This window comes from Vombatus ursinus, unplaced genomic scaffold (genome assembly GCF_900497805.2).
Source record: "Vombatus ursinus unplaced genomic scaffold, bare-nosed wombat genome assembly UNPS02015175.1, whole genome shotgun sequence".
NCBI classification, from domain to species: Eukaryota; Metazoa; Chordata; class Mammalia; order Diprotodontia; family Vombatidae; genus Vombatus; species Vombatus ursinus.
In genome coordinates this window covers 9,342,754-9,366,427 of record NW_020954953.1, presented here as the reverse complement: position 1 = coordinate 9,366,427, position 23,674 = coordinate 9,342,754, and the positions used below count along the sequence as shown (strand labels likewise).

At 37.9% G+C, this 23,674-nt stretch overlaps 1 protein-coding gene across 1 annotated transcript in view; it reads left to right on the top strand.

Annotated features, from left to right (window-relative positions):
- LOC114031406 (1-acyl-sn-glycerol-3-phosphate acyltransferase delta-like) overlaps positions 1-23,674 on the top strand; it is a 183,859-nt gene that overhangs the window by 137,732 nt on the left and 22,453 nt on the right. The window contains exons 4-6 of the mRNA XM_027846468.1: positions 15,580-15,741; positions 16,595-16,748; positions 22,173-22,275. Of these exons, the coding sequence (XP_027702269.1) occupies positions 15,580-15,741; positions 16,595-16,748; positions 22,173-22,275 (419 nt within the window). The remainder of the gene's footprint in view (positions 1-15,579; positions 15,742-16,594; positions 16,749-22,172; positions 22,276-23,674) is intronic.

The following is a 23,674-nucleotide window of genomic DNA, read 5'->3' as shown; positions in this document are numbered from 1 at the left end:
GAGGGAGAAGGGGAGAAGGAGAAAGATTAACTGTAGTAACCTCATTAAATGATGTATTTGGTCCAGATCTATGATTTCATTTGTGTAGAGCAGTGATTTCAAACAAATAAAAACCAATCCCTTTGGGAGTCATACTGACTTAAAAAACTACAAATCAACATTATCTGTGTTTTGTTATATTTTTATTTATTTCATTAAACATTTCCCAGTTAATCTGATTTGAGGCCCCACCTGAGGTTGTTGCAGGGCCAAGTGTTTGACACCTCTTGGTTGGGAGCTGCCATGTGGAAAACTCTTTTCCCTGCAGAAATTCAGTGCCTGTTCTACGATTCATAGTCCATTAAGTTTCCTGGGGCACTAATTGATTAATTGAATTGTCCAAGGTTACACAGTCTGGTATGTTTCAGAGGCAGGTCTCCCAACCAGGCCTTCCTGACTTTAAGGAAAGCTTCTGTTCGCCAGGCTGTGCTTCCTCTCGTGTATACTTCTAGATATGTGCAGACGTATATAATATGTGAACATGAGGCGGCATGGCAGAGTAGATAGCTGGTCTTGAAGTCAAGAGGACCTGGGTAGGTTTCATTCCACATCTGAAACATGAGCTGTAGGATCCTAAGCAAGTTACTTAATCATTTGATTGTAAATTACTTGAGGACAGGGACTGTCTTTTGCCTCTTTTTGTATTCCCAGCACTTAGCCCAGTGCCTGGTACATATTGGGCACTTAATACATGTTTAAACTCTTAATGCCAAGACAACTCTCTGAAGCTATTTATTTTAGAGCCGGTGCTGATCTGCCTTGGTAGGAGACATATCTAGTATAGATATCTATGCTAATTAAATCACAAATCATCACTCTTCCCTTCCTCAAAAGAGTATATGTGTGTGTATACATATACACGCATATATACACATACAATGCTTTGTATGGACATTTATACCACAGATTTTTACATTAGAAGTCCTTTGCCCAAAAGAGTACTAAAAGTTGGAATTCCTGATAGCCACAGGCTAAGTTAGGGAAACTTTACAGGGTTAGAATGGTTTATTGAATCTTTTTGGGTCCAAAGCTAATGTTGGTTAGAGGTAAGCATATCCTAGAATGGCGGAGAGGAAGCTGAGAAGGTGTATTGCTAAGGTAAGTTACCCAAAAAGTCAGGCAAAGAGTGTATAGTAGGGTGTCAAGTTGAAGATGGTATCCTCTGTTCTATTCTAGCATCCTTGGGCGGTCTGCCTTGTTTAGCACGGCCTGAATGCTCTTTTGGGCATGACAGCCTTACTTGTTTTCACCCTTTCCTCCTGGTCCTAGTTTTGTATACAAGTCAAACAGACAGAGTCAGGAGGGAAGAGGAAGGTATTTGGTATTAAGTGATATTGAAGTATTTCTGAGGGAGGGTCATGAGGACAAAGTTCTGTGCTTGACTTTGGCAGATGGCGTGGGTTGGCCTGTGCTTTAGTATGGGAGCCTGGAAGCAGGGAGTTCTTAGAGAGCTGTATATCTTGATGTTTGTTTTCATCATGTCCCTTGTGGAAATGACTAATTGTGGAATGGTGTTCATTTTGCTTGGTAATCCTTTGGGATGTTTCCGGGAGCTTAATGATTTATGGTATTTTCTTTCTGACAGCAGAGCTGGGAGAAGATAGAAGATAGGGATTCGTGACAACACCAATTGAATTAGGTCAGATGTGTATCGTCCTAGTTAGTGCAAATGAAATGGCCTTCTTTGAATTTTGTTCCTGTTAATTCACGCACCAGCCTCCTCCTAGAAAATTGTGGTGGTGACGTGGAAGGAACACGCTTGGCAAGAGACCTACTTTAGAGGCCTAGAATTATTGGCCACTTAGAAGCTTATGTGACAGAGGGCATATCATTTTTCCTTGGTGAATGTCAGTTTCTTCATTTCTAAAATTAAAAAAAAATATGTCTGTTACTTATAGCATTTTACCAGGATTAGATTTTTATATTTATATGCACATGTGTATATATGCATGTATATCTATGCCTATATGTACATGCATATATCAATCACACACATGATCACATGTGCACATGTGTGCACATACACACGTGTATATTCATGTATATATAAATGTACATCTATATGTATGCAACAATAAAGCACTGTATAGATGTGTCATCATCTTCATCATTAAGTACTTTTTACAATAACTGAAAAGAGTTTTTACTTTGAAAAAGCTTAAATTTTAGTACTACTTTATGTTACATTTAAATATGGTTGCAGGAATATCATCACACACCATCTTCACTATAAACATAGACTTGTAAAAGAACAAAGACGTGATCAATTCTATTGTACAAGTTTGTCTTGCAGCAGAATCCATATAGCTATATCACAGGTTATCATGGTTAATGATGGCTATTGGCAAGGTGGCACTGTGGATAAAGTGCCAGACCTGAAATCAGAAAGACTCCTCTGTATAAGTTCAAATCCAGCCTCAGACATTTACTGGTCGTGTGACCCTGAAAATGCCAGTTGGGGATCTGTGAAGAAAAATGCCTCAAAGCCAGTACCTGAATTTCTATTACCTAAGTCTCCTTTTCTGCCTAACCTGCTTTCATACCACAACCCTAGAAATTGAAAGGTTTATCTTTTTAATACTAGACATTTTCTGCCCTGTTATATAACCTTTTCAGGTTAAAAGCCAGAGCACTAGACCCAATATAGATTAAGCTGCTCATAGTAAACTTTTTAGTATTTATTGTTCCTATCCAGCCTACTCAGTTATCCATGTGTAGATTTTCTGCTTTATGAATATTAAACGTGGCCAGTGTTTCCATCCAAATTAGATGATTTCTTCCCTAAGACTTATGTGCTTCCACTTCCTAACCTAGAGTTTTCTTTTTCTTTTTTTTCCTAATTGGCTAATGGATTTCTTTTTCATTTTGAGTTCCCAGTTCTATCCCTCTCACTAGCCCTTTCTCTACCTGTTGAGAAGACAAATAGCATGAAACCCATTTTACATGTGAAGTCATGTAAAACACATTTCCATATTAGCCACATGGCAAAAAAAGAAAAAAGAAAAAGCAAAGTGGAAAAAAATATGCTTCAGTCTGCATTCAGAGTTCATCAGTTCTTTCTCTAGAGGTGAATAGCATTTTTAATTGTAAGTCCTTGGGAATTGTCTTGAATCATTGTATTAATCAGAGTAGCTAAGTCTTTCATAGTAGATCATCATACAATATTACTGTTACTGTGTACAATGTTCTTCTGGTTCTACTCACTTTGCTTCACATCAGTTCATGTAAGTCTTTGATATTCACAGGCATACTATTAATCTTTATGGTTTTCTGCATTTGCTCCTGATAGAATCACATAACCTCAGAGTTAAAAGGAAACTCTGAGGTCTTGAAGTATGAATTACATTGACAACATTGCTAATAAGCGTTAGTAAGAGTATTTGTTACGTTCTGAGGGCCATGAAAATACTGCCTTGTCCTCAATCATAGCAGAATACATGGATATGTTTATGTTTTAATAATAGTGGATTTCAAGTTACCCCTTGAAGAACTCCAGTGATGGAAAACTCACTGCCTTTTGAGGAAGTCCAGTTCATTTTTGAAAAGTTTTAGTTGCCAGGAAGGTCTTTCTTAATGTCAAATTAAACTGTATCTTCCTGTAAACTTTTACCTGCTTGGCTCAAGAAGAATAAGTTTTGTATTTCTTTCATATTCTTGAAGTATTTGAAATCCACAGTCATGGTACCCAGCTTATCCCAAACTTCTGTTCAGATTAAATATCCCCACAGCCTCAATTGATCTTTTTTTTAAAAAAACATTTTTATTTAAAGTTTTGAGTTCCAAATTCTATACCTCACTCCCTCCCCTGTCTCCACCCTGAGATGATAAGCGATAGGTTATACATGTTCAGTTATGTAAAAAATTTCCACGTTAGTCATTTTGTATAAGAAGACTAGAATAAAAAAATGAAAGAAAGTGAAAACTATCATGCTTCAGTCTGTATTCAAACAATATCAGTTCTTTCTCTGGAAAAAGATAGTATGCTTCATCATTAGTCCTTTGGGACTGTCTTGGATCATTGTATTACTGAGAATACCTCAGGCATTCACAGTTCTTCATTGAATAATATTGGTGTTACTGTGTATAACATTCTTCTGGTTCTGTTCACTTCACTATGCATCAGTTCATGTAAATCCAGGTTTTTCTGAAATCATCTTGCTTGTCATTTTTTATAGCACAATAATATTCCATTATAACCATATACTGCAGCTTGTTTAGCCATTTCCCAATTGATGGGCATCCCTTCAATTTCTAATTCTTAGCCACTACAAAAAGAGCTGCTATAAATATTTTTATACAAATGGGTCCTTTTCTCTCATTTTTTTTTGGATGTCTTTGGGATATAGACCTAGCAGTGGTATTGCTGAATCAAAGGGTATGCACAGTTTTATAGCCCTTTGGGCATAGTTATAAATTGTTCTCCAGAATGGTTGGATTGGTATCAGTTTGCAACTCCATCAACCGTGCATTAGTGTCCCAGTTTTCCCACATCCCCCACAACATCCAACATTTTCCCTTTTTGTCATATTAGTCAATCTGATAGGTATGAGATGGTACCTGAGAGTTGTTTTCCTTTGCATTTCTCTGATCAGTAATGATTTAGAGCATTTTTCATATGACAATAAATAGTTTTGATTTCTTTTTCTGAAAACTGCCTGTTCATATCCTTTGACCATTTACTGATTGGGGAATGGCTTGTATTTTTATAAACTTGATTCAGTTCTCTATATATTTGAGAAATGAGGCATTTATCAGAGATACTTGTTGCAAAATTCCCCCTCCCCCACTTTTTTGCTTTCCTTGTAAATTTGGTTGCGTTGTTTTGTTTGTGCAAAACCTTTTTAATTTTATATAATCAAAATAATTTATTTTACACTTTATAATGCCCTCAGTATCTTCTTTGGTCCTAAATTCTTCTCTTATCCATGAATCTGGCAGATAAACTATTCCATGCTGTCTTAATTTGCTTATAGTATCACCCTTTATATGTAAATCATGTACCCATTTTGTTACCTTATATTGGTATAGAGTGTGAGATGTTGTTCTGTACCTAGTTTCTGCCATAGTTTTCCAATTTTCCCATCAGTTTTTGTCAAATAATGAGTTTTTGTTCCAAAAGCTGGGATCTTAGGATTTATCAATTGATCTTTCAATAACATTGTTTTAAGACTCACTTGGACATATGCTGGTTTGACAATGCCCTTTTTAGAATCCAGTGTCCCATACTGAACTCCACATGTCTGACCATGGCAGAGGACAGTGTAGGTTTTGGGTCCCTAGGTATTTTACTTAATGCAGAAGTATTAGGAACCCTGTTCATTTTGAGTAGAAATATGTCTGTTTCAACTATGAACCAGGTTGCCTGGCTACATTGATAAACTGTAAATGTAGACAGTTTAATATTTTGATGAGTAAGGCAACTAGATAGATTGAAAACAGTGTATATAATGGTAGAAGAAGGAAAGAAACAAGCAAAAACACCTACTGTGAGCTGCACAGTATGCTAAATGTTTTATAAATAGTATCCCACTTGTTCCTCATTACTACTCTGGGAGATAGGTCTTACCGTTATCTCCATTTTACAAATGAGTCAGCGGAGCAAACAGGTTAAATGACTTACCCAGGGTCACATCATTGTTAAGTTTCTGAGGCTGGATTTGAACTTTGGTCTTCTTGACTCCAGGCCTAGTGCTCTATCCACTGTGCCACCTAGTTTCCAAAGGATGCTAGAGGATGCTGAATATGGATGGAGTTGAAATCTATGTGAAGAGAAACAACTCATGTGCAGGCTATGAGTCTTTGTGTGGCTCTGCTTCTTGAAAGATAAGATAGTTGAAAGCATATACATGCAACAATATCAATATAAATAACAGTATAAATAACAATTCACATAGCTAAATAACAGCAGTAATATTGTATGATGATCTGCTGTGAAAGACTTAGCTATTGTTATTTATAATGTTTATAAAAACAAAAAATAGTGTTTTAAACACCCAGTTTATCTTTTTAGACAAATTAAAGAATAATTTGTCTTTTATCCTAATAGGGAACCACTGAGATTTTTTTGAGCAGAGCAGTTACATGGTTAGACTTGAGCTTTGGGATATAAAACTTAGATTCTTTCATTAGATCTTCATATTAACCCTGTGAAGCAAATAATATAGGTATTATTTTCCCCCTTTCCAGATGAGGAAACAGGCTGAGCATAGTTAGTGACTTTGCCAACAAGTATATTCTTTAAGAGCAGGGACTATTTTAAAATTTTGTCTTTGTATCCCCAGTGGCTAGTGTGGTGGCTTGCATACCTTAGGTGCTTAATCAATGTTGTGGATTGAAAATACGAAGATAATATGTGGCAAAGCTGGCTCTTCGAGACTCACCACTACCTTTTTCTTTCTAAGCCAAGATGATCTGTGTTTTCCCCCTACATAGGCCTTTCATAGTGAGCCATATGTGCATAATTCAAGCCTTTATTCAACCTGGGTGTTGTGCTACTGTGTATTCTCTGCTGTGTTGCTCCAGGGCTAGTAGACTGGCTGTATCCCAAGACCTCATTGTTGGTGGTCCAACTTGCTATCTAATGTGAGCTGCTTATGAAGCCAGATGTGACATATTGGGAGGAAAGTGGGGGGGGGGATCCAAGTTTCATAGCCATACAGAAAGTTCTTTCATCTTTTAATTGAGTCGGGAACAAGATATGATATTGGTGTTACATCCTGTCTGCCAGCTGCCTGAAGGACATCCTGGAATCTCATTTTCTGTATCTTTTTCAGTCAAGGTCAATTGCAGCCTCGCTTTGTGGCTGCTAGGAATGCTCCTTTGCTCTTGAAATTGCAGATTTTTCTAATGAACAAGTTGTTCTATGGTATCAGTTACATTTTGACAAACCACCTCACAGCCTTATGCTACCTTCGTAAAGAGTTCCATCATTTCTTTTTCATATTGTTTTGCCTTTTTTAGATCAGTCGCCAGGACATGTTTTGCAACTGATGTGTAGAAACATTGGAGAATTGATGAGATTTATAGGTTGTTGAATTTAGTTTTCTGCAGAACTAAAAGCACATGCCAAGAGCGGGTTCTAGATCTCTTGTCCTGGCCTTGATTTTATGAGTCTAGAATAGATTAACAGTCCTGCTTTATTCCTGTGGAGATGTGAATTGGGTCAGATAAAACTTCAGATCTGAGACAGTAAGGCATAGCAACAGCCTTAGACTATTATGGGATTTCTCCCAGCAACAAAACATGGTTAATACCTCATTCTCAGAACTAATGGTGAGAGATTGTCTCGGTTGTTGCTGCTTTGTTTTTGTTTTTTAAGGTTCGTTACAGGCACGAAAATCCCTAACAATTATTCCCTGTTTTTGAAAGGTCATGCCTGAAGGACTATTTTGTGATCTAAAGTCAAACCAGTTCCAGAATCAATTAATCAACCGACAAGTATTTATTAAGCAACGACTATGTTCCAGGCATTGTGTAAGGCGAAGGAGATTCTAGGACATAAATGAAGCAGACTCTGCCCTCAAATAGCTTTCTTTTAGTAGAGGAAACAACTTATATGCATATACATTTATACAGAAATAAATATAAGATAATACAAGATAGGGAGGCCTTAGCAGATGAGAGATCAGGAAAGGCTTCATGGAGGAGGTGGCATTGGAATGAATTTTGAAGAAAACTAATAATTCTAAGAAATACAAGAGAAAAAGGGAGAGCAATTCAGAGATAGGAGACAGTCTATGAAAAGCCATGGAGATGGGAGACAGATTGTCATGTGTGAGGTACAGCAAGTATTCCAGTTTGTCTGGACTGAATGGCAGGGTGAAGGAGAAGAATAATGCATAGAAAGCCTGAAAAGAAAGATTGGAGCCAGCTTGTAAAGGACTTTAAATACCAGCATGAGTTTTCCAAAAGGAGTACATAGATGAGAGTATTGTACGAACGCATACCATCTCTTTATGAATGATATAGGTATTTATCGTCCTTGGAGCATGGAGGTAGGGTCAGTTTTTTAGGTGACTTTTTGTGTTCAGAGTTTCACAATGTAGCTATTCCTCTAACAATGAAAGAACTTGTATCACCTATTTCTTCAGGACTTGACACATTATTTTTATTGAGCCTACAGCAGTGGATACAGTGCTGGGCCCAGAGTCAGGAAGACTCATCTACTTTAGTTCAAATCTGGCCTCAGATACTTACTAGCTATGTGACTCTGGGCAAGTCATTGAACCCTATTTGCCTCAGTTTTCTCATCAGTCAAATGAGCTGGAGAAGGAAAGAGCAAACTACTCCAATAGCTTTGTCAAGAAAACCCCCAAATGGGTCACAAAGAATCGGACGTAACTGAAATGACTGAACAACATGTAACATATTACACACACACATACACACAAATACACAATTATAGCCTTTAGTCATTTAAAGTGAACTTGTATGACAAAAGAAAAAAGATACATTATGTATGCTGCTTTTTTCTTGTCTTAAAAGGTAACATTTATATAAAGCTTTAAGCACTATGTAGATAGAATTCTACATATTTGTACATTTACACACATATATGCATACATATATATGCAGTCGTGCTTATATATTTACATGCACTTACATTCATACACATGTATTTACATAGATGTGCATATATTTCTATTTACATGTTACATGTATGTGTACATGTATGTCTATACAAATCTGTATATATTATCATGTTTGAGCCTCACACGAACTTTGTGAAGTAGATGCTGTTATTCTCTGAAACTGAGGCTAAAGGTTGTTAAAACTTGACAAGATTCACATAGCTAGTAAGCATCTGAGGCAATATTTGAACTCGTTATTTCCTTTTTTCAAGGCCAAAACACTGTTTAGGTAGTTCTTCATCTTGATCTTCTTTCCCAATACCTTATTCCTTGTGGATGACGCAGGTGCAAAAAGATTGGGTTACTGGAGGAAAAAAAATTAATAGAAATTTTATACTGCTGCAAAAATGTCAGTTATCACATTATGCCAAGTACTGAAGCAAAATAAGGATTATTTTAGGGGAAGACAACTTTTATAGAAAGTCACAATTGTTCTCCTGGGGGTGGGAATTGGGGGGATCCGTAGTAAAAAGGCTATAGATCTTGGCTATAGAGTCAGCCTAGCTCTCCATTTTCTAAATTTCCTGGTTATTCTAGGGATTGCTTTGAATTATACTTCTGAAAAATTGCTATACATTGACTTTATACAGTCTACAAAAATAAAGATACCAAAGTTTGCTCATCACTGGTTTTTTCCATTTAATTTTTATTTTCACTCTCCTGAACCACTTTCCTGAGAACAAGTTTATATTAGCTCAAGGAATGACTTTTTTTGCATCAAACTGATAGGCCCTGTAGGCAGTTTTCTGGTGTTCAAAATTATCCAATCACCAATTACCTCATTGATACAAGTTTAACAGTCTCAAAGATAAAGGTCATGTGACTAGGCTACAATTAGGCTTGGATTTCTACTGATCATCACCGAATTTTATCATTTATAAAGTGTCTTTCACATTTAAATTTCTTCCAAATATTCCTAGTCCTTGGAACTTGACTCTTTAGACTTTGCTTTCAAGTAGCATTTCTAAGTCTGTTGTACTGTTTACCAAACTCAAATAAAGCAGAGTATACATGTTTCAGTGTTTAGGTTATCCCGATAGAGCACATTGGTTTCCAGACAAAAGTCTGTACTGTTTGATAGTTTTGACCAATAAATCAAGAAAACTAGATATCATTCCAAAAATCAGCAGCACTTTAATATAGTATTTTCCAAAATTACAATACAAGAAACTTACAAACATAACACTAACAAAAAAGAAACTCATGGACTTAAAACATGAAGTACAAACTTATTGCCAGTCTAAGAATGTGAATATATTTGAATGCATCTCCAAATCAGCTGCACATAAAAAATACTCCATTTATCTGCTATTTCTATCATTCTATCCTGGTTGCATACAGAAACTAATATGGAGTAGTTATCACTTTTCCTCTTACAGATACAGAAGTACAGCACCAACAGTTGCCATTTGGAACACAGCTGAATCATACCACAAATAACAATTGTCTCCAGTTACTTTATCAAACTTAATTTGAATCCATATTTTAACTTGATCAATTTTAAAAGTTGCTCTATGGTCGCAGCTACTTTTTTTTTCCAAACTCAAGAATGGCATTACTTATAAAATTAAGCTTGGGAATTTAACTCTTGGAAAAATATTAATATCACAGTCTATGTTTTAGGCATGACTCTTTCTGAAATAATTTTTATGTACTTCAACATTGATCTAATATCAATCCATTTTTAGCTTAGAAAGTCCACATTGCATGATTTAATACACTTTTTTTCCAACACCTGTCACTGAAATAATCTAATTTACCAATCAAGATCAAGAAAAAATATTACTTTAACCTTGAAGTATGTGACTATCAAGGCCAAAAGAAAGGCAAGGCAAGGCAACACAAGGTAAAAGTGTATTGAAGGCATGGTAAGGAGGAGCCAGGGATGAGAGGGCAATGTAGTATGCCTATGGCAGAGCAGTATTTTGAAGCCCTGAAACTGGCTTTATCTGTACCATTCCATAGAATCTGGAAATAATTTTTCTTATATTTTTACTCTGCCAGCTGAGATTGTATGGATTCTAAGAGTAATCTGAGTTTATGCTTTTGACTGACAGGCATTTCATTCACATTTATAGCATTCGAAAACAGACTAATTATAGTAGCCATGAAATTTAGCTCATAGCTCATTTGGTGGCACCAGGACTGAAAAGAAACAAGGCTACAGTAGGTATCTAAGAATCTTAGTAAATTTTTGAAAGCCTAAATAATGGTCTTGGCACTGAATGTAAGATTTTTTATATTTATTATTATCATAAGGACATCGGCCATGTGTAAGAAGGCATGGCCCATTCTGTACCTTTCATACTCTATTTCATTGCCAAAAAGTGGGACATAGGTTTCATTATTGATCTTTTGAAGCCCTGATAGTTTGTTTGGATCAGAGTTCTGTAGTTTTTACAAGTTGTTTTCTTCACATTTTTATCATGGTAACTGCATAAATTTTTCTCCTCATTCTGTTTTAGTTAATATAAATCTTCCCATGCTTCTCTGAATCCATTTGTCATTTGTTATGGTCAATGAAGAGAGAATACAAGTGCAAAAGGAAGCACAAAGGGCAATTTTTTTTACAACCTTGTTAAATTAAATGCATACATCACTTACTCTTTTGTGTGTGTGGAAATATTTGTATTTGTTAATTGAGTTCACAATAAAAATGAAAAATTAAAAAAAGCCTTACTAACCCTGGTCAAGACTAATACAGGAAAACTTGACAAAAATTTGGCAGATCAAGAAAATTTCTGTGAAAGCCTAGTCATTTAAACTTTTTCCAAGACCAGATTACTACATGAGTATGCATGCATGTGTAAGTTTTTGTCTTGTAAAAGGGCCTTCCTTTGGAGCATCTATTTCTGCAGATGCATAATTAGACTTCATTGATCAGGGTTCTAAAAGGGAAAAAATGAAAATGTAAAAACAGAGTTAAAAAAGCATTAACAAGTATTTTACCAGTTTTAAGGGAAAGTTGCCAGTTTCTAGGAGGCCATATAGTTTCTAAGCTTCATACTGAGACCTACGAGAACAGGATTGAGGGGAGGTAGAGGAGCCTTTCTGGTCCTTCTACAATTGTGTCTTTGGATTCCCAGTATCTAGAACATTAAACGTATAATAATTGCTTAATAATGCTTTTTGAATGAAGGGATGGACGACTGAATGTTAGAATGGAGAGGAGGAAGAGAAGAAGGAAGAAGATGATTATAATGTTGATTTAATTTATCTGAAGTACTGATTCTTTTTGGTGTTATGATGAGAAAAGATGTTTGGGGTTTTTTTAGTTATGTCCCAAAAGATTTTCAGGACGACAGGTGGTAGAAGATACTACTTCTTTCCCTTTCCCTAACATTGTTTAAGTATCTTCTTTTGGGAAATTCAGCAAGAAATAATATTTCTTGAAGTGAATAACTGTTATTCTGCCCCTCACCTCCAGTTCTATGGAAGCTGTACTGGTTTAGCTTCCAAGAATGGTGGCTCCCAAAAGAAGCTTCATTGGAGAACCTTCTTCTCCCACTCTGGAATCCTTGTTCCAAAGAGAATTTCACCTCATCTTGTATCTCTTTTTCTCACACTTCTGCTAACTCTCATTGAGACGTGACTCCCCCTCAATGACATTATTATCAAAGGCTCTTCTTTCCAATATGACTTATACATTTTTTCATATGTCCCTAATATACTCTTGAAGGAACAGTTGAAGTACTGTTTAGTCCCCACTGCCACTTCCAGACTCTTTATCTCTGTAACTCATCAACTTCTCCTCCTTTGAAGTCCACTCAATCAAAATATTCCATCCAAACTCAATCATTGAATACTATCCCCTACATCCTTTTCCCTCTTTCCAAATGAGTTCAGCACATGGATCATTTTCTTTCTTCCCCAGCTCCTGCTTGTACTAGGGGACTTTAATATCTAGATCAATGCTTTTTCTAGCTTCCTAATCTCCTAATTCCTGAGCCTTCTTAACCCATGACTTATTGCTTCCCTCCTTCTCAGCCACACACAGGGATGATTACACACTGCGTCTCACTATTACCCACAAGTATCCCACATCATAGGAAAAAATGCTGACATTCCTCTATCTAACTATAATTTGATCAGTCCAGCTCTCTCTTTGTCTAAGCCTGCCTAAACCTGTTATTTGCCCTCCTTGAGTCCCTTTGCCCCTTGACACTTTCTCAGGCCATTACCCTGGTATGATTTCACTTTCCTGTAATTAGCTATTTGAACCATACAGTGTCCTTTGCTCTCCATTTTCTTGCCCCTTACTTGGATCCATGGTCATTTCTTGCCAATCCTGAGCTCTGAATTATTTCCACTAGCTACCTCCTCTCATTTGTACTCACTGTTGTGGAACACAATTATTGGAAGTTTCAAATGTACTGAGTATATTATAAATTCATATTATCCAACCTCAACTGGATTTTCATTTTCGCATGGTAGCCCTTTTAGTCCTCTCTAATTGATTCCCTATCTCACTTCCCACAAAAGCTTTTCCAAACCTTCTCTTCCATCCTCAGGCCTCTCCCTCCCCCCTTGCAGCTAAGAACTTTGTCTCTGTACTGAAAAAATTGAAGTCATTTGATGTGAATTCTCTCATTTCTCTTTCTCTTTGTCTTAAAACCTCTTGACATCATATCTCATTCTCTCCTACTTATTACCAGACTCTTACAAAGAACTGGCCCTTTTCCTTTCAGAGGCCAAACCACCTACATGGGAGATTGATGCCATCTCTCCCCACCCCCTTTCCATGTGCTGTAGCAGATTGCAAACTCAATCATCCCCTCTATTTCTGGAGACTTTCTTCTCTTTGAGGTAATCTCATTGCTCTTTCTTTGTTCTCCTACCAGTCTGACCACTCCTCCTCAACTTCTTTTGTTGGCTTAATATCCATGTCATACCCCTTATTGTGGTGGCTCCCCCAAGGTTCTGTCTTGTACACTTCTAAATTCTCACTCTGGGTAACCTTATCAATGCTCATAGGTTTAACTCTCATCACTTTGCAGATGGCTTAAGTCCATATATCCTGCCTCTCCCCTGAGCTTCTGTCCTTCATCATTAATTGCTTATGAGACATTTCAGATTGGAGACATATATATATTCACACACACATGAATATTATATATATATATGTGTGTGTGTGTGTATGTGTATATGTAATCAAACTCAACCTGTATAAAACTGAACATCTTTTGCCTCAAACCCTTGTCTCTTCCAAATTTTCTTATCTTTTGAAGGCATCACTATTTTTTCAGACTTTCAGGTTCATAACCTTGATGTTATCCTTGACTCCTCTTTCTCCTCCCCCTCCTCACACATCCAGTAATTTGCCAAATCTTGCCATTTTTACCTCTACAACAACTCTTGTATCCATTCCCTGTCTCTCTGCTCCATAGTAATTTATTTAAATTCAGGCCCTCATCACCTCATCATCTGTCACCTGGATTACTGCGATAGCCTCCTGATCCGTCTTTCAGTCTCAATTTTCTCCAGTTCAACATAAACATTTCCTCTAAAATGATTTTTCTTGCTTGAAGATCTGACCATTTGACTTCCCTACTCAATTCTACTGGCTGCCTAGTGCCTGTAGGATACAGAATAAACTATTTTTTAAAATTTCTTAAAGGTCTTTATATCCTGGTCCTAACCTATTTTTCCAGCCTCATTGGCCATTAATCCCCCTCTTGCTCTCTCTCGTCCTGCCCAATTGTCCTCTCTCTTCCACATTCATGGTCCTCCAATTCCTCTGTCTGTGACCCCCATGCCTGAGATGCATTCCCTCTGAACCTCTGCCTCAAGGAGTCTTTTTTCTTCCTTTAAGGCACAGCTCAAGCACTATCTTCTTAATGAAGGCTTTCCTGATCCCTCCCCATGCCTCCCAAATTACCTTGTATTCAGCTACTTTATCTTAATCTATATTTATTCCATTTATATTTATTCTCTGTATGGTTTCATGTGATACACACACACACACAAACACACACACATAGTACATGTGTATATATTTGCTATCTTTCCCATTTGAGTTCCCATTGAGCTTTAAAAAAAAATAGGAATTGTTTCATTCTTTGTATCCCCAGTGCCTGGCACAATGCTTGGCACATAGTAGGCATTTAATAAATTCTGGTGGATTCACTGATTCTTAAACACATCATGGAAGCTTTGTATGGGACCCAAAGAATAAAGGTTTAGATGTAAGGAGGAAACTAAACATAGAGTAGTCATTCTAACATATTGGCTAACTTTTGTTTGTGCCTGCGATGTACCTACCCATACAACCCAAAGTCCAGGGGAGGATGACCACGTTAGAATCCATAGCTAATATTCCAGGCCATTGTCCCCTAGACTTATTCAGAACCATTGCTTCTCACTCCAGACCTGTCGATGAAATTGGCCCCTGGAGTGGGCTCAAAGTGTACTACTTATCCACATTTTGTTCTGGCATAGTTACTCACATAAGAACTAATAGTTTCTGCTCCTGTAAGTCAAATGCAAATATACATGACCTTCCATTTCCCCTCTCCACGCCTTTGCACTGGCTGCCCCCTATCTCTTGAATGTCTTTTCTTCTCACCTCTGCATCTTAGATTCTCTGGCTTTCCTCCATATCCAGCTCAAAATGCCACCTTCTGAGGATTGCACTTCTCGATCTTCTCATCCCCTAGTACTCTTCCAGCCAAAGTTATCTTGAGTCTGTTTTGTGTGTTTCTTTTATAGTATTACATATATACATGTTGATTTCCCCATGAAAATGTAAGCTGTTGAGGGCAGGGACTTTCATTTTTACCTTTATATGCCCAGTGCTTGGCATATAGCAGGCACATAAATGGTTCTTGATTGATAGCTTGGCCAATATTGCATAGAAAACCCCTTCTCACCTCTCCTATGGTCTTCCTCTCTCTCCTCTTCTCTGTTTCAGAGTTCCAAAGTTCTGGCTAAGAAAGAACTTTCCTATGTCCCTGTAATTGGATGGATGTGGTATTTCCTAGAAATAGTATTCTGTTCCCGCAAGTGGGAGGAAGATCGCGAGACAGTCATCAGGGGTTTGCTAAATCTTCGGGACTATCCTGAAAACTTCTGGGTAAGTAACAGCTTTGAAACAAGGAAAACTGCAAACTGCTTCTATCCTTACTGCCCCCAGTTCTGCTCACTCACTAGGAGTATCCTGAAATGTCACAAGACTTTAAAAACTGACCAGGCCTTGAGGACTTACAGTTCTCCTGCTTTGCTCTTTTTGTATTGGGGGTTGATGGTCATTTTTATTTTTCTCGTTCCTACTTCTTCCTAAATATTGTTGTTGTTGTTCATTCATCTCAGTTGCATCCAAGTCTTGGGGTATTCTTGGCAAAGATTCTGAAGTGGTTTGCCAGTTCCTTCTCCAGCTCATTTTTTTTACAGATGAGCAACTGAGGGAAATAAGGTTAAATGACTTGCCCAGGGTCACACAGCTAGTAAGTGTCTGAGGCCAGATTTGAACTCAGGACGGTGAGTCTTCCTGAGACCAGGCTCGGCACTTTATCCACTTCATCAACTAGCTGCCCTTCCTAAATATACCTGGTGCTAATACTTGGTACAGCTAAGGATCAAAGGATCTGGAAGCATTCTGAGAACAGTAAGCCTATCCTCAAATCCTCCTTATACTCTTTTTTCTCCCCAGTTCCATTTTTCCCCCCAATGGGAAAGTCGAGGCCCATATAAGGTGGTGATTTCTTTCCTCATAACAGCGTGTTAGCAGGAGTCCTGTCTAAGTAACGTAATCAGATAATGTTATTCAGGAATTCGGATACCTCAGTCCCATGAGACAGGCTGTACAGCTACTTCCTGAAAGACATGAGAAGTCCAGGAAAATGTGATGCTTTCATTCAGTCTCTTGCTTTTGCACACAGACTTTTTCCATGGAGTGGTTTCTAATTTCTCTCCTGTGTTGTTTCCAGTTTCTGATTCATTGCGAGGGCACCAGATTCACCCAGCAGAAGCACCAAATCAGTATGCAGGTAGCCGAATCTAAAGGCCTGCCGAAACTCAAATATCACCTGCTCCCGCGCACAAAGGGATTTGCTGTCACTGTGAAGTGTTTAAGAAATGTAGGTAAGGAAAGTCACTTGGTGCAAATTTTTTTTCCTTCCCTTTTAATAAGAACAGAATAGACTACCAATCTCCCTCACCCCCAACATGCAAAGTTTTCTTTCTTCTCCACCAGAATTTACATGGGGTCTCTTGGCTGACTGCACAAGAGACTGCTGAATTAGGACGTTTTGACTAATTGGAAATGGAGGGGAAGAAAGTTTTACTTTGCTATAACACATCAATGATGTTAATAGCACAAATTTCTGTAGTAATTTAATGTTAACAAAATACAGCAACCATGTGAGGTAGGTAGTACTAACTTGCTGTAGAGGTCATAGGATTTATTACAGTCCAGCTGGAAGGGACCTCATTTTACCAAGGAGGAAATTAAAGCCCCAAAAGAAGTGATTGGTCCAGGGTTGCTACACAGGAGACATCAGATATCTGATTTGAACCCAGGTGTTCTGACTTCAGAGCCAGCGCGTGATCTTTAAATACAGTGCCGGAGTTGGAATCAGTCAGAAAGAGCTGACTATTTGCTGTGTGACCCTGGTCAAGATACCTAACTTTTCTTTCCTCATCTATAAAAAATGGGCATCATGATACCTAGAATCCCTGCCTCAAAGAATTGTCAGGAATCTCAAATGAAATAACATATGTGGAATGCTATGTACATATTAAAGAGCTATAGAAATTGTGGGGTTTTTTTGATGTGGTTACTACCACTAAATGGGCAGCTAGGTGGCTCAGTGGATAGAGCCTGCAGTCAGGAATACCCGAGTTCAAATATGGCCTCAGATACGTACTAGCTGTGTGACCCTGGTCAAGTTACTTAACCCTGTTTGCCTCAGTTTCCTCATTTATAAAATGAGCTGGAGAAGGAAATGGCATATCACTCTGGTGTCTTTGCCACGAAAACCGTAAGTGGGGTCATGGAGATTTGGATACAACTGAAATGACTGAAAGCCATCATCACCATTTCATTTTACAGAAGAGACATCTGAGTCCCAGAGAAGTTAGGTGTCTTGCTTAGGGTCACACAGCTAATAAATACCGTTAAACAATGCTGCAAGTGGAAACTCGAAGTGGCCACCTTTTAGCTCAGGTCATTACATAGAATTGTAACTATGGCTCTCTGCCACTCAGCACAGATACTATGACATTGTGAGTCATGGCCAAGACAACTTTTATTTGTTCTGCTGTCCTGACAATAGTTGTAAGTCATAGTTGTCTGAGCCTCCTATAGGCCTAATTCCTGTGGAAATTTTGACCATGCTTTTCTGCCTCCTGACACCTTTTGGCAGGATCTGCCTCCAAAGGATTTATTTATCTCAGGAATTGGCTGATATGCCTGTGGTGGTGACCCAGAACCCCTGGGGTGGGAAAGAAATAACTGAACATATAAAAGCTTTCCTCTATTTTCCTCTCTTCCCATGTTTCACTTCTTTTCATTTCTCCTCAGTCTATTCAATAGACTAAAGAGCAAAGCTCAGCTAAAGTGGACACAGTCTTATAGTTAAAGATTGTTAAAATTTCCTGTTTTCTTCTTTACCATCCACCCCCTTTCAGGCAGTTCAAGCCTACAGGTACTGTGTGTCAGACCATCATACTGAGGGCAGAAGATAGAAAATAGAAAGAAGGACAAACTTCTATCACAATCTCATAGAAGCATATAACACATAAACAGCTATGAAATAAGATACAGGCAGGAGATTGAATATAATCTTAGAAATAAGGCACTAGCATTAAGAAATATAAGGAAAGCTTTTTGCAGAAGGTGGGATTTGAGTTGAGATTTGAAGAAAGCAAAGAGGCAAAGATGAGGAGGGAGAAAATTCCAGGCATTGGGGACAGCCAGTTTCAGGAGAACAGGAATGGGAGTGTCACTGAATCCCAGAGTATGTAGAGGACAATAAGGTATAAGAAGAATGGGAAGATAGAAAGGGCTCAGGTTATGAGGGGCTTTAAAAGCCAAACGCATGATGTTATATTTGATCCTGCAGATGAAGGGGGAATCACTGGAGTTTGTTGAATGTGGGGTATAGTGAGAATCACTTAGATAGTTTAATGGAGGATGAACAGGCATGTGGAGAGACTCGAGGCAGGGAAATATAACATTGCATTCCAGGTAAAATGGATGACAAGTGAAATTAGAGGTTAGGGTTATATATACGAAACAAGTCATCTGGTTTGGAGTGCAGAGTACAAGAAGGGGAAATAGTTTGGGTAAGGTTAGAGGAATGAGAACATGATTATAGAGATTCTTGAAGGCTAGGGGAGTGGAGGTGGGACAACAAGACAGGAAGCTGTTGCCATCTTTCAAATGAGAGGTAATGAAGATGTTAACTAGAGTCTACCTCTTCTCAGAGCCCTCAAGGCTCTAATCTGTGTCTAAGCCCATTGTGCTGAGCTACCTACATTGCTGTAGTGGTACCTACATGTCTACGTTGGTAGAGTATAAACTAAGCTAGTGACAGCAGGAAGTGAGGGATGTAAGAACTCTTTTGGAGGAAGATCTGTGAGTATCTGCAAACTGATTGGATTTATGGTAAGCAAGAGAGGAGTTAAAAAATCATAGAATTCTAGAATTTTAAGAGACCATTAAGGTCATCTGATGCCCCCTCTACAGCATCTCCAAAAGCCTTGAGCTGAAGAACTCAAGTGATATGGGGAACTTAGTGCCTCTAAACACAGACCGCTACATTTTTAGACAGAATCATTAAGAAGCTTTTCCTCTTCTCCAGGCAAAAATCTGCCTCTTTATAACTTTGAAACTCCATCAATTCTGTGGCATTCTGCTCTGTGGGTGTAAGCAGAAAAAAGTATCATCCCTTTACCACATAACAGCCCTTTTCTTATATTTGAAGACAACTGTCATATTCCATTAACTGGGCTAAGCATTCTGGTTTATTCAACTTTTCTTTGGGTGACCTGGAAGGTGGCAGAAAAGGGAAGTCCAAGTCTACTGAAATGTGTTCTTGGTGACTGTTTGTAACCTTGAATTCAGTTTCTCATAGATAACAATGTTATTGTGAGAGTGATTAGATAGGTAGTATTAAAAAAAAAAAGTACCATAGGCATCTAGGTGGTACAATGGGAAAGAATGCTGGATTTAGTTAGGAAAAACTGAGTTCAAAACCTGCCTCAGATACTTACTTGCTTTGTGATCCTTGGCAAATCTCTGTCTGCTTCAGTTTCCTCATCTATGAAGTGGGGATAATGATGGTATCTACATCATAGGGTTGCTGTGAGGATCAAATAAGATGCTATATGTACAGTACTTTATAAACCTTAAAGTGCTAATTATTACTACAGGTCCATTCCTCATTGGGACTGGAAGGTAGGGTAAGTGACCTTAGGTTTTTAAAGGCTTTGTCCATGCATCAGAAGCCCTGGCAGGCCTTACTTTGATAGAAAGTGTTCAAGAATGGACCCAGCCTAATGACATTTGAACAGAGAGGTTCAACACTGGGTTGGCCACTAGATAATTAGTGTTTGGGTTTTTTTTTTATCACAATGAATATGAAGACTGAGGTGTAGAGAGGTTATGATGAGTCAGTGGAGGGAGTATCTGTGCCAAAAGAATTACGGATGCTGGGAATATTAAAATGATATTTTATGAGTGAATTAGATTTTTGCAACCTAGACTAGGAATGCCGCTGTTACAGATAATGTTTCTGTTTAAAAAAAAAATCTGCTCCTAACTTCCAAACAACCAACTTATAAAAAACTTTCAAGAATCCCAGCTTGTTAGGCATTGCCTCTTTAAATATATTTAATAGCTGTCATGACAGATTGAGATATGACTTGGGTTAAACTTTTTCCTTGGAAACCAGTAGTGGATAGAATGGTAGACTAAGAGATAAGAAAACCCTAGCTCTTCCCTCCAGAGAAAAATGGGCTTGAACTTTTGGAGCATAAGTGACTAAGGGCTCCTCGAAGTCCTTTTCTCTATTTTGGGGACTCTCATCAAGTTCCCCTAGGGTATACTAGTTACTTTAAGTGGAGCAGGGTGATTGTTTGACTCAGTAGATATCCCCTTACCCTCTTTCGGTAGAAAGAGCATTCAACTATTAAGACTAGAGAACTGGGTTCTATTCCTACTTATGTTGCTGTCCCACTGAGGCAAAAATCGGTTCATTTTCTAGCTCTCTTTTCCTCATCTTTGAAATTGAGGATTGGACTAGATAATTTCTCAGGGTTTGCTGTATTCTGTGATCCTAAGTCCTATACTGTGGTGAACCTGTGCCCTTATTATTAAGTTAGCGAGAATGACTTTTCCTCTCAATGTCATAATACCAACCAAGAATGTCAACATCAAGGCTATTCTCCCAATTCTTTTTGCCTGGAGCAGCTCATACCTTCAGGATAATAGTCAGTCACCCCCAGGGCAGTGCTGGAGGGGTGATGGGGATGAAAGTAGGAGTAATTTTATTCCCTCCTCTGATATTTCCTAGGGCTGTACAACAAACCAAACAGTGGGGATCTCAATACAGTTAAAGGCATTAGAGGCTCTACTGGTCCTTGCTATGAATTTTTCCAAGATATAGAATGTATTAGAAAAATGCAATGTTATGATTTCCTCTTTCTCTTTAGAAAATATTTATTTTAAAAATTTCTTTTATTATTATGCAACAATGTGACATTAAATTTGCCTTGTTACTAATTATTTCATCATATCAAGGATTTGTGATATTGATTTTGTCCACGGAGAGTTAGTTGCTTAAGACTCCCATGCCCAATAAGGGTCAGAAGTAAGGTTTGAACCTTGCTTTTCCTGACTCAAAGGCTAGCATTCTATTCACTTCTCCATGCTGTCTCTCTGTTAGCTCTTTATGTTTAAATGAATTTCAGTGCATACAGTATCACAGCTTTTCAATCACTCCCCCTAGGTTTCCATCAGGACTCATGGTCCATTTGTTACTATTCCCTTTAGCTCTTAAATGGTTGTATAGTTAGAGTGTATTGTCTTTTTTCTGTTACCATTTTTCTTTATATGTACAAAACATATCTATCCCTCTCACTGTGATCCCCTTTACCATTTTTCTTATTTGACATCCTGTATCATCTCACAACTAGCCAGGCTTTTCCCCTTCATTCTGGTTTAGTTTATTCATAATAAAATCATGTTTAAATTTTATTTTCAATTTATTGCAATTCTATTGCTTTGGGTATTTCTAGCCAGTATTTTGTCTCACTTCTACCTGTGACTTGGGGAAATGTGCTAAAGACGATTTCCATTGCAGCAGCTAAGAATGTGTTTTGAATTCATGGGTTGTTTTTTGTTTGTTTGTTTTAGTATCAGTTTCTATCATATATCTGTTGACCAAGATAATTGGAAATAACAATTGTTGGTGTAGTAAGCGAGGACGATGCACTGTTGAAATAAATGCACTGAAGCTTATTTGAGAGCATGGCCTTAATAACTCTGCTTTCTTCCCACAGTTGCTGCTGTGTATGACTCTACACTCAATTTCAGAAACAATGAAAACCCTACACTCTTGGGTGTCTTAAGTGGAAAGAAATATCATGCAGATTTATACGTAAGGCGAGTTATCTTCGTTGCTCTAAAAATACACATATATTGGCTTACGGTAGAATTATTGGTAATTAAGGAGTCTCCTTTTTGCTCCCAGTTAGTGAAGTCTTCATTGATTCCCCTCTGGTGTTTCCCAGTTTAAGAATAATTTATTAATATTTATTGATTTGTGCCTTTGAGACACAATGCATTGATCTTTCAAGTGAAGTTTCCTAGTGAATCATAGTCTTCTAAGTGAAATTTCTTGAGTGCCATGTTTTTATTTTGTTTGTGTGACCCTAGTGAATACCTACCTCTGTCACCTTAAGGCAGTAAAATTCATGCAGGGAAGATGACCTGAAACTTTCCCCAGCAGAGGTCACTTGGGGATGGGTTTATGAAATGAGAATTAGAAGATAATGGAAATCAAGGTCATGTAGTTCCAAAGCCAGTGTCTCATGGAAGTATAAGCAGTGCTTTGATTCCATGGTTTGTTAACACTGGTTCATCAGAGAGTATTTCAGTGAAATGGTTGTATAAATGACTGTTGATGAGATGTGTACAAGTGTGTATACAAATATAATATTTTATAGCATTGTGGCTTGAGACCACATGCTGGAATGATTGGTATCCTCCAGTCACACGTAATATTGCAAAATGAATAGAAATTAAAAATGTTTGAGTGAGATGGATGAATAGTATAATATTTTTAGAACATCGGGGACAGCTGGGTGGCACAGTGGATAGAGCATCACATGTGGAGCCAAGAAAACTCATTTTCACGAGTTCAAATCTGGCCTCAGACACTACCTGTGTGACCTGGGCAAATCACTTAACTCTTTTTGCCTCAGTTTCTTTAGCTGTAAAATGAGCTGGAGAAGGAAATGACAAACCGTTCTGGTATCCTTGCCAAGAAAACCCCAAATGGGGTCACAAAGAGTTGGATATGACTGAACAACAACAAAAAATGTTTTTGAAAAATGGGAAATGTTCGTGAGGGATAAACATACTGAAGACAGTAATTTGAAACTGGACCACTGATCACAGCCATTTAAAATTTCCATAAAATTGAGGGTGAAGTTATGTGAGTATTTATTTTCCTAAGGGTAGGGTAGAGAAAGAATATACATGGCCAATCTGTTGTACATTGATTTCAAAAGTATGTAGAACGTGAATGGCAAACATCTTGGACAGTCATTCCATGATATATGTTATGGTGCTATAATATAATGCATGCAAGTTTTGTGATTCCATTGGCCTATTGACACTCTGTCCATGAATGCAGATCACAAACCATCTTTGACTTGGGAGATAAGCCAGAGGGAGTTGCTGAAGGCACAAAAGGGCAAATAACTTGTCCAGAGTCACCCAGCTAGTGTCAGAAGTGAAATTTGCTCCCATTTCCCATCTCTAAGCCTAGCACTCTATC